The sequence below is a fragment of the Triturus cristatus genome, chromosome 10, assembly GCF_964204655.1.
Source record: "Triturus cristatus chromosome 10, aTriCri1.1, whole genome shotgun sequence".
NCBI classification, from domain to species: domain Eukaryota; kingdom Metazoa; phylum Chordata; class Amphibia; order Caudata; family Salamandridae; genus Triturus; species Triturus cristatus.
In genome coordinates, this window is record NC_140593.1 from 610,272,191 (window position 1) to 610,284,966 (window position 12,776).

The following is a 12,776-nucleotide window of genomic DNA, read 5'->3' on the forward strand; positions in this document are numbered from 1 at the left end:
GTAGCGCCTCCGGGCGCGGAACTGGCCGGAAGGAGGTCCTGGCGGCAGCAAAGGATGCCGGGAGCTGTAGTTCCCCCCCACTGCGGCCAGCGATGGAGGGTGGCGGCGAGGGGAACACACAGCGTCAGCGTCCCGTTACAGCCTGGTGGTCTAGTGGATCTCGCCTGGTGAGTCCCGCTGCTCTGTTGGTTTGCAGAATGATCTAGTATAAAGTTGGTACCGGTTCAAAAAACAGAGCCAATCCATATGCACAGCTTTCCCTGCTGTTGTCCACCTCATACATTCCATTACATATTACAGAGTGTTCTTTTTTATCAGGGAAAATATATATTTAGTGAATTGTGAAACCATATTTAACACAAGTATTGCTGACTGATGGTTTTAAGCGAACTAAACAGAGTTTAACAAATGCATATTCATCAATGAGTAACCCTTTAAAATAGATTAAACAATTTTTTCACCCTTTTTCTGTTCAAGAAGTAACCAAAATTTGGCTTTAAACATAGTTACACCTTTCAAATTTTAAAAGTGAGAAATGATTTTGTTTACAAATCTTAATATGTAGACAAGTAATACCAAATGCAGAGTCAGTGCATTGCTTTTTTGATCAAGTAAAAATACAGTTTGCTCAAACCTATATTGCATAAGCTGCAAAAAATGCGCAAATGGACTATTGCACAAGTCAAATGTATCTGTCACATTGTTACCAGGACCATATAATCATTAGGCCTGAGTGGAACTCGTAGAGTTTCACTCAGCGGAATTCCGCCTAGTTACCTAAAAACTCCACGTGATTCTGTGGAGTATTGCAAGCAGTGGAATTTTAGCACGTCACACAGCTCGCTCTGATTTTTAGCCTTGGGAGCTTGCCCCGCACAACAAAATCAGCACGAACAGCACCATGTGGTGTGCCAGAGGGCGCTGCTTCATTCTGCTGCTTGAGTACATTTTCTACTCGTGTGGCAGTTTTCTCAACGCGAGCAGGAGCGCTGTAAGAGCGAAGTTTACAGCCCAGCTCTAATAATCATCATGCAGTTGGCTTTATAAAAATGATTCTGTTGTCTATGCTTGCCCTTTTGCACTAATTGTCTGAATACAGTAGGCAAAACAGAGAAATGCACAGGTTTGTTTGTATCATTACATTTCTGTGGTGAGTTGTTGGCAGTGCATGTGTTTTAACTTGCACAATTAATGCAACAGCGCTTTTTGCATAGGTAATGTGTTTTTCTCACAAAGCTGCGCCCATATTTACTAAACTTTGAAGCAACACTGCAAGGAGACTTGCTAAATCAGGAAATAGTAATGACATACCTATTTAAAGAGCACCACATCATGACAGAGTACAAGTCCACAAAATACCGCTAAAATCACCTGCTGACCATATCCTTGCCTTTGACCTTGCACAGCATTCTGCTTCCCTTTGCTAAGCATGCATACAGCATGCATACATGCATACAGACACATCTGCTTCCTACGTAGGGACTACATACAAACACGCATACATACAGAACCTCTGCTTCCTGCGTAGGGACCACATACAAACACACATACATACAGACACATCTGCTTCCTGCGTAGGGACCACATACAAACACAAATACATACAGAAACATCTCCTTCCTGTGTAGGGACTACATGCAAACATGCATACATACAGAAACCTCTGCTTCCTGCGTAAGGACCACATACAAACACACATATACACAGAAACATCTGCTTCCTGCGTAGGGACCACATACAAACACACATATACACAGAAACATCTGCTTCCTGCGTAGGGACCACATACAAACACACATACACACAGGCACATCTGCTTCCTGCGTGGGGACCACATACAAACACAAATACACACAGACACATCTGCTTCCTGCGTAGGGACCACATATAAACACACATACATGCAGACACATCTGCTTCCTGCGTAGGGACCATATACAAACACACATACATACAGACACATCTGCTTCCTGCATAGGGACCACATACAAACACAAATACATACAGAAACATTGTATTCCTGCGCAGGGACCACATACAGACACACATATTACAGACACATGTGCTTCCTGTATAGGGACCACATACAAACACAAATACATACAGAAACATTTTATTCCTGCGCAGGGACCACATACAGACACACATACATACAGACACATCTGTTTCCTGCGTAGGGACCACATACAAACACAAATACATACAGAAACATCTCCTTCCTGCGCAGGGACCACATATAAACACACATACATGCAGACACATCTGCTTCCTGCGTAGGGACCATATACAAACACACATACATACAGACACATCTGCTTCCTGCGTAGGGACCACATACAAACACACATACATACAGACACATCTGCTTCCTGCGTAGGGACCACATACAAACACACATACATACAGAAACATCTCCTTCCTGCGCAGGGACCACATACAAACACACATACAAACAGACACATCTGCTTCCTGCGTAGGGACCACATACAAACACACATACATACACAAACATCTCCTTCCTGCGCAGGGACCACATACAAACACACATACATACAGACAGATCTGTTTCCTGCGTAGGGACGCCCACACAAATACATACAGAAACATCACCTTCCTGAATATGGACCACATACAAACACACATACATACAGACACATCTATTTCCTGTGTAGGGACCACATACAAACACACATACATACAGACACATCTCCTTCCTGCGTAGGGATAACTGCTGATCTGTAACACAGAGGTTAATGTCACACAGAAAACTTTTGTTAAATGTAACATCTCTCCTTGCTTACCCTTAGCTACTCCGTGCCGCCCTGTTGAATTCCTTCAGTATAATGCGCAACATTACCTTGGCTTAACGTATCCATTTATCAAAAAATTGCTCCGCTGCTTGAAGTCCACATTTCCTTTGATTTTTAAAGATGCCATTCCGGACATATTCAGAGACAGCTGAATTGGAATCCCTGAAATCGAAGGGAATGTCAGTTCTTCGGTTGCCAAACTCATCCTTTTGTTGAACTGAACTTCCTGGCCCTGTTTGAAATAGAGGAAGAAAAGATGTGCAGATGCGTACATGAATGTGGCTTCTTGACAGCACGTAAAACGTGAACGTTTGCTAAAGAAAAGAGTTGATTTACCCTAATCATCTGGGCTGGGGAACACTCCATAGAGGCATGAAAATGGAATGTTGAACTATAAAATTCTGAAACAATATGGAAAGATATTACTATGCACTGATAATAAGAATGTGCTTTTTATGTAGTGCTTCTTATTGCAACTCTGCCACTTCTTAGCGCAGTAAATTACACGTTACTTATACCCAAGTTAATTATACTCGTGTGTTGAAGGTGGAACCTTAGAGTGGTGTATGTTTTTTTGCTACGGTCAGTATATTAATGTTTAAGCTTGCTCAAATATGCTCTAATTCTGCTTAGTCTGGCACATCTCACTTCTTCCTAAATTAGGATTAAAAATCGGGGGCTAATTGCACAACCCTAAAGTGATTGCCAACATGATATCCGCCAGGTGAAACATTGCACAAATCAGGGTGGCAGATTGGTGAGTTTAGTGAAATAAGCACTTTGAGATCCCAAACTTTTGTGTACGTGTCGCAGCTGTTATTCACCAGATAATGTGTTTAGGTGTAAAGCAAAAAATGGAAACAGGAGAGGCCCCGAGTTTCACACAATTGACATTAGGCGGAAGAGCTTTTCAGTGCTCTCCCTGAAGATATTTGTGTCAATAACCTTAATTTTCACCCTAACCCTTGCTCTATTTTCCTTATTTTTATAGAAATGCATTACTTTGATGTGTATATTTACTCATTTGTTTTTCCCAGAAATGTTTTTTATATTTAATGTTTTCATTAAAATATTTTTTCTCCAATACATACTTCAATGGGGATAAAAGTTTTAGGTCAGGTATGACTGTTTACTACAGCTTTCGAAATAAAGTATAAAATAATATTATGATTTCGAGGCACTGTCAACTTGTGATAAGCTAAGTGATGCTACTGTACCATGTGATATCAACCTATGCAAACCTTGTACATGTTGTTCGGAACAAAAACACATAAATAAAGTTTAAAAAAAAAAAAGTATAAAATAATATGTAACAAATTACAGAGAGAAGTGCATTTAGGGTAGTGCTTAATTTGAGAATGTGGTTTTCGGTGCTTGGCATGGCGCTTAATTGCCGGCACCCGCATTTAATTGCCGGACCTGCACTTGTGTCAGGTGCCACATAGTATTGCTGTTTGTGTAATTTAAAGATGAGCAGAAATACATTTGTTTGTTAGTTCAACATACATTAAAAACAACTAATGCCTGCCACACAAGCCATTCTTGAATCTTTGGAGGCCTCTAACAGTCTGAATTGTCATACTTGTAGCAGTGTGATGGTTAGTAGTTGTGAAAGTATAGTGTGGTGCAAACTGCGGTGGCAATTCTGACGAGGGCCCAGCACTTACATTTTTTAACACACTAAGCACTGCTTTAGGCAGACCTCTTCTCCCACTGCATCATCGGAGAGGCACTCACATTCTGGATCAGTTCACAAGACATCATAGATAGAAGGAGGTAATTGTTCAGCTGTCAGCCATTGCTTGGGCAGAGTGTTCACATTTTTGATCAGTCTACAGGACTGCCATTCATTCAGAGGTTAGAGGGTCAGTAATCATAAGAAACAGAGTCACTGAAGGAAAAAAATCAGGCACAAACAGGAAAATAAGTTTGTGTCACCACCATGTAACTACACAGATCAACCCCCAAGCGAGCGAATGTTTATGGCAAATACGACAGGAGACATCAGTGCAGCCTGCCCACCCACGCCATCTCTTATGGTGCTTGTTTCACTTTTGTCATGGCGTTTACTTTGCGTTTGGAAATGTGGAGTCTGATATTGATTTTTTCAATGATTATTTTTTTCAAACACAGTTTAGCTTGACTGGTTATCTTTGTATTGTCCTCAAATATTAACAATACCCCCCTTCTTCTATTAGAAATTTGTTACTGGGGCGCTTATTTACATGTTTCAAAATGTCTTCCATTTTTCTCTGGATGCTGAAAGAAACCTATGATGCGTATGTATATGTATCTTGTACCATGTCCATTCATTTAAAGAAATTCAAATAAAAGGACATATACACGGCCTCCTGGAATATAAATGAGGTTACCTAATGAGTGAGTTCAGTGTGAGGCGAGTTTGACTGAAACAGACCCCTTTTATTTATTGTTTTTATTATTTATTTTCGCTTGTATAATGCTCATTTGCTCGAACAGCACTTAGGTCAGAGTATACTGCAAGGAACTGACTAATAAGACTCCTGAGAGGGGAGGCATGAGCAGCTATTTCAAATAAGGGTTTTCATGAATTAACAGAACTTTAAATAATTGTTAATTCAATAATTTGGACCCGAGCTCTATAAAATCATATAAAGGAGGCACCGCGTTCCTTGTAGCTAATTCTAAACATGCTTGTAATTTCCCTCAATAGAGCTTTGCAAACATTTTGGTAAATGACTGGGAGCCTGCTAGTAATATTGGAGGAATGCCTTTGATTTCAGGAAATGCCTCAGGTGGCTCGAGCTGCCGTTTGCCTCCAACGGGAGTTTGAGATAATGGCAGGAGAAAAGATTGTTTCCACCGATTAATACAAATAACCTCCAGACAAGTAAAAAAATACCCTGGAACTAGCTGTCCACAATGTTGATACGCACCTGGGCCCAGATTTACATTTGGCGTGGGACTTGCTTCACTATTTTGATGCAGACACGCAGTTTATTTTGGCATTTAAAAATCAGGGCTAATGTCAATTTGGTTGCTTTAGTTTTTTTTAAAAAGAGAACACAATGCAAAGCAGTGCATTTCACTGGCTTGAGTTTCTTTAAAAATTAAAACGCTGGCAGTTTTATATAGCGCAAACTCGACCCCAAGGTATCAGAACACTTTACATGACCACCAGTTGCATTACAGATGAACACATTCATTTCCAGGCACGGGGAGATTAAGTGATTTGCCCAGAATCACAGGATGCGTGAGCCTCCCGCCAGACTCGAAACCGGTTCCCCAGCTTCAAAGTCGGCTGCTCTAGCCATTTAGCCACACCCTCTCCCTTTGCATCAGCGAGGCTTTCCTTCAGGTAGTAAGTACATTGGCGGTCCTATGCATTCCCCCATGGATTTTGATGCAAACCCATATTTACAAAGATTTGAAGACATGGGTTTGTACCAATATGGTGTGCCTGGCTGAGGCTGGTGTAACAAGGAGGAATATCTTAATTTCTTCTTGTTATTTTCTCTTTATTTGTGTGCTGCAACATGCAAAGAGGAAAAAGCCTTCTAGGATATTTTTTGTGCAGGAAGGTACCATAACGTTGGCACCCTTGGACAATGTTACAAAGCTAACTGCATTGGTGCCAGCCAGTCAAATGTGTGCCAGCACAGAGAGAGCGCAGACCTTTACCTTTACTTGCTGTATGGCATTGCAGGTAATGTTTGTAAATCTAAGCCCTGAAATTTTCTACAAAAGTTTATGTTTGGTCTGATTCACACACTTTGGAACATTTAGAACTTAGCAGGCAGGCCGTGAAAGGGGTCATTGTCGCAGAGCCACGTCAAAAGGACCATTATCACAGATCCAGTTAGCCCTCCATATTGTCAGTTCAGTAGTGATTTCCTGCCAACAGTGAATCTGCCAACATGGTTGGGAGCACTTTAGCTGAAAAACTGACAATGCAATTGATATGGCCATTCCAATGATTCCAAAAATTGAAATATGAAAGCTCAAAGCTCCTGACATCCTGGGATGTTTCTCCCAGCAGATGTCGGGCATTAATAGATTATCTTGCTCAAGAGTAGCATGTTATGCATGGCGGATCCGTACTGGAAAAAATATGGATGATATGACATTGGAAGGTACCCTTAATATGCGTGGCCTTCAGGCACCTTGTCAGCTGTGGAGCTGGCGTGGGCTCCACCATTATAAAAACTGTTCTTCTACTGTTCCACTGTCTCCAAATGGGGTATGAAAACCAAGAGTTTGATGGACTGGGCATCTGCCCATTTTGGGAAGATGTCCCATTAAATATCCAGTTTAAACCACACCTATAGTCTTTGAATTTTGAACTGTGATATGTTGGGTTGACTTTCAAAAAGGCCCGTCACTAGAGATGTGCTTTAATATATCATATTAAGGGGCTCAAGTAGAGTCTGGTGACAACAGACTGGGTCAGAAACTCCCAGGCACGAAGAAAATCTGCGCTCATTGTTTTATGAGGCTTATACTTGATTTACACATCAGTGCAAAAATGGGTAATAACGAGTTAAAAATACCATTTTGCACACATTATGTACAAATTTGGGTCCATTCATACCCTTCCTTACCACCGGATAACAACTGGAATTAAGGACATCAAAACTGATCCAGCAGAATTTCCACTCAGCTGTAAATGACAGCAATTGCTGAAACTGGGCACCTTATATTTTCACTAATTGTGCACTATAATCAAGTACCGGGTAGGGATATTGGACCCCGAGTCAATTTTACTCAAAACAAATAGAGTATCCTCTGTTACCTTGAGAAGTTTGACTGCCAGTTCTGCCACGCTCAGGGAGTAGTGTTTCATCTCACGTTTGACATCGTCACAGTCCAAAAAGCTGAGCTCGTGCCCAAATATCTTCATGCTCAGACCACAGTTTAGCTCCTTCTTGTTCCCCAAGCTTCTCATGAACTGAAAAGAACGAAAAAATTTGGAAATAAAGAGGGAGCGGCCATTAACATTATCTAATGACAGCTTTGAGATACCAACTGACGACCTAGAACTCAGTACCCTGAGGGACCATGGAACCAGTGCCTCCAGGGGCCCCAAGAACTAATGCCCCTAGGTGACCGCGGCCCAGTGCCGTGGGGTACCCTGGACTTGGTCCCCTTGGGGGACCCACAACTCAGTACACATAGGCGACCAAAGAACCAGTACCCATGGAGGTCCCAGTACTTGGTACCCCCAAGGGGCCATAGAACTAGAATCCCTGGGGGGCCTAGGACTTGTTACCCATGCAATACCTAGGATTTGGTATCACCTAGGGACCAAAGATCTGGGGGACGTAGAATTTGGTACCCTGAATGAACCCAAGACTCCTGCTTAGTACCTCTGGGGGACTGACAACCCAGTGCCCCCTGGGGGTCCGGGACTGTGTAACCTGGGGGGGCCAGTGCTCGGTACCCCTGCTGAGGCTTAGGACTGGATACCCCTGGAGGTACCCAGGGGTACCCAGGACCTTTTACCTTCATTGGATAAAGGATGCAGTGCTGCCAGGAGACCTAGGACTCGGTACCTTTGGGGGATTGAGGACTCAGTGTCCCCCTGGTACCGGGGTCTCAGTACCTCCAAGGGACAGAGGATCCATTTCTTTTGGGGACCCATGATTCATTCCACCTGCGGGACCTAGGATTTGGTATCCATGGGGGCATGAGGACTCAGTTCCCCTGTGGGACTTAGGAATCAGACCCTCCGGTGACTGAGGACCCATTCCCAGGGGGAACCTGGTCATGGTTCCTCTGGGACTCATAGAAGCCAGTACTCCCATAGGAACTCAGACTCTGTACCTCTGAGGGAATGAGCATTAATTGCCCCCGGAGAGACCTAGCACACATTACTCCGGGGGGACCTAGGATTTGTTACCCCAGTTGATGATGGAATCATTGTCCCCCGGTGCCCGAAGAATAGGTACCCCAAGGAAATTAATACTTAGGACCCCTGGGAACCAATGAGCCATTGCCCTGGGGTACCTAAGACCTGGTACCCCTGGAGAACCCAGCACTCGGTACTCCTTGTGTTCCGAAGACTCAGTCTCTCCTGGGGACCTTGGACCTGGTACTCCCGGGGGGACCAATGCCTGGGTACCCCTTGGGGACCTAGGACTTGGTACCCTTGGAGGACTAAGGGCCAAGTACCACGGGGTGATCTAGAACTCTGTACCGCTGGGGGGCCCAAAAAAGTTATCTCTAAGGAGACCGAGTATCTGAGAACCCCAAGGGATTCAGGTCTCAGTACGCCGGGGGACTATGGACTTGGTACCCTTGGGAATGTAACATTCAGTACCCTTGGGGGACCAAGGACCTACTGTCCCTGGGGGACTTTGGAATTGGTACCATCAGGGGATTCAACACTTGCTAACTCTGGTAGACAGTGGACCCGGTGTTCCTGGCATACCTAATACCTGCTACTCCTGCAGGATACAGCATACAGTATCCCGGGAGGATCCATGACCAGGGACATGCAGTAGATTTGGTACTCTTTGGGAACTGAGGACCAATGCCCCTGGTGTGACCCATATGTTGGTACCCCTAGGGAACCAACACTTGGCACCCCAGGGGATCTAGGTTTTGTAAGCCCAGAGGACGCAGTATCTGATACCCCTAATGACTTAAGACCCATACCCCTGGGGGACCCGGTTCCAGTACCCTGGAAAATAATTGTGTTCAGTTATAAATCATTTACCACTCCATACAACTTAGTGTTAATGATCAGATGGAATTAGGAGGGTAACTGTACCTTTTGCTGGAGTTCATTTATTCTATTATATTTTCCACTTGAGCAGCTGTTTTTCCCCTTCTTTGACTTGGATTTGTCAGACTTGGTCATGTGATGGTCACCATGACTTTGTCTCTTCACAGTTCTTTTCTTTTGATTTGCTTTTGTAACTGTGTCCATGGGAGAATTTGCTTTAGAAGGAGTGCCTTCATTTTTCTTGGCGAAATTAAATATGTCCATCATTGCAGCTGCATGCTCTCCAAAAAACCTCTGTGTGAGGTCTTCCACATTTTCCAATCGAATACCAAGCTGATCCACCAAACAAAAATAAAATATAACAGTAAGTTGGTAAAGTTAATAAATACAAAACATACATGGTAATTCAAAGTATTTTAGTTTATAGTAGTTATATGATTACCACATGCTTATGATAAAGATGTTCTGCACTTCCTCCTTGTCCTTGGGTGTTAACATTTCAATGAAAAGCAATATTAAAATGACATATTAATGCATGTTGGGCCAAATGTTTCATTAACTGGTTCATGCTGCAGCACGCTGTTTGTACAAAGTCTGTGAAACACCCTAGCCAATTCTTTGCACTGTGCTGAATGTATCCATGCAGCACAGCAATTGGAAGAAGGCTGCATTTTTTCATGGAAATTCCGCCACATGGGCCAATTACTCAATAAAAAATGCATTACTTCTCTGGCCATCTTCCTTGTCTTGCTCCTTTCACAGTGAGGCATTGCGCCCACACAGCCGGCCTCTATTCTAAGTAAAAACACAATGAGTTTAATCTCTACAACCACTCCCTTGTCCTCTAATATATATTCATATGAAAAAAGGCCAGATGTCTACATACTTTGTTCAAGTAATAAGTAGGGGTGGGCGGAATTTGCGTAATCGCGTTACGCAAATCTCCGCGAAACGGTAAAAAATCTCTGCGAACACGCAGAAATTCCGCGAACACGCGGAATTGCTTGTTCGCGATGCTTTTTTCCTGTTCGCAATCGCTGTTTGCGTGCTCGGGGAGAAATATCTCGCGAACACGCATTTTGAGAACGCGAACAAGCAAAAATTTCGCGAAGTCGCGGAAAGCGGGATTTTGGGCAATTTCGCGTTCTCCGCGGAACGCGAAATTACCCAAATTCCGCAAATTCCGCGAACGGAACGGAATTTACCGCCCAGGCCTAGTAATAAGTCAATATCTTCGGTCGAAGACAAAACCAAACAAGTGAGAGGGCAAAAAGGATGGTAAAGGGACGAGGAAAATGGCCACAGAATTAATGAAGAATACTAGTAAATAATCTGGTCAATATCTTCTGGGGCTATTTCCTCCTCCCCTTCCTTGCACTTTAAGCTGTGAGGATGTAACAAGTTTGTAGCCCAAAAACAGTAGACAAGAAATACTGCACAAAAGAGCACCATAATGAATAACACAAAGCACATGTGTACTTCAATATAAAATAAGAAAAACAGCACAAAGCATATTTAATCCTAGAAGACAGTACAGCAGAACCAAACTGCAGTCCTTCACCAATTCCCAGCTGGAAGAGGTAATCAAGCAAATGTGAAACAGAGACACCCTCATCCTCTGCTTAAGAAGTTAGCATGCCTTTTGCTGATCTGCCCAGAATACAAGCATCATAAACTAAGGAAATGACAGATCTGATCCAGCTACCGAGAAAAGAAACTGTAGGTTTAGCACCTTTCCTAGCAGAACCAAATTAACAAATGAAGCATCACAACAATGAAACTCCATTATTCTGGGTAGATAAATAGAGTGCACTTAAAGTCAAAATGGAAGTCTGGACAGACTGGGGTAGAAAACAAGATTTGGATAGAAAGAAGGAAAGGAAATCTCCTGTTCCTAATGTTATTTAGAAATAAACTTGGAAGCAAATGTAGGCCCTAACCGAAGAACAATTCTGACTGAAACAAAGTAAAGAAGAATGTAAACTAAGGGACAACACTATCCTATATGCTAGGCAGATGCAATGGATGTAAAAAAGAAACCCTCCAAAGACAGATTATTTAAGGAAACCACTTATAAAGGAGCAGTGATGATCATAACCATTAGGAGTAGATTGTCTGGACCACGGACACCAGATCACTGGATAAGCCTAAATGTTGAAGCCCCAACCTTTTAATAACCTGATGCGTTTTGTGAGCTTTTGGACGGAAGAAGACTGAAGATGAGGAATATTTGCATCTCAGTGGAGATGGAAATATTGGAAGAATCCATTCTTGATCTGCCAACAACTCTCAGGGGAGAAGGAAGCAGGGCAACCTTGGATAGAAATGAATATGAATGATGCCTACGTTTTTGAAAGATGCCCTCCTGGGAGAATCCTTTGTGCATCTCTGGCCACTGACAGGACAGGGCATGTACTTGCCAAGCTGTTGGTTCTAGAAATTGGGAGCGATACACAGGAAGCAAGTCATCAGACTGAGAAATTAAACATGTCTTAGACAAGACAAGATAGTTGGACCCCATGCAAATGTTTGAGATGAGCTGGAGAGAAAAACAAAGATAAAGGAAGGTGCCTGCCTAGGGAATATCCCTGATAACTGCCCAAATCTCTAACAATTTCTGCCAAAAGAGATGTTAAATGAGATGCTCCCTTTTGGCCTTTCTTGCAGATAATTCTGACAAGATTCCTGGATTTGGTGCCATTCAGGTGGTTACTGTATATCTTGGTGGTCATATTGACTGGCTAAGTACAGCCGGAGCTACGAGAGGAGTTAAAACGACTGATGAGCTTGTATATTAGTTAACAGTTCTGTCCATTTAGAGGAATGAAGAGCCTCCCCTTCGACCAACTTCCCTGAGCTGACAGATTTCAGCAAGTGTTTCCCGAACTGTGGGACCTAGCGTCTGGTGTCAAAGTAATCTACTTAGAGATGACTAGGGACACTCTCTCCATCAGGCAAGAGGTACACATACGCTATTTCCTCTCTCTTTGGATACAATGGAAGAACTGTAACTGGATGTTTCAAACTGGCCCTCAGGGGAGACCAGAATCTGAATGTGTGACGGCTACCTACTCCACATGAAGCCAAGCCCATTTAACCATCAATAATGCAACTGCCATACCACCATGAAGTCTGATTCGCCAAGGGGCAGTAGCTTCTGAGCGACTCATGATCTGTATCAGATGTCACTTCAGTTACTAGATCCTCTCTACCAATGTATTGCAGTTCTTGAACTGAGGTGAGATTATATTTCATCTAGT

General features: G+C 43.0%; 1 protein-coding gene across 1 annotated transcript in view; it reads right to left on the reverse strand.

Annotated features, from left to right (window-relative positions):
- The window catches only part of APOLTP (apolipoprotein lipid transfer particle homolog), a 1,292,669-nt gene that overhangs the window by 679,435 nt on the left and 600,458 nt on the right, over positions 1-12,776 (reverse strand). The window contains exons 16-18 of the mRNA XM_085632129.1: positions 9,562-9,849; positions 7,582-7,737; positions 2,858-3,042 (exon numbers count right to left, since the gene is read on the reverse strand). Of these exons, the coding sequence (XP_085488255.1) occupies positions 2,858-3,042; positions 7,582-7,737; positions 9,562-9,849 (629 nt within the window). The remainder of the gene's footprint in view (positions 1-2,857; positions 3,043-7,581; positions 7,738-9,561; positions 9,850-12,776) is intronic.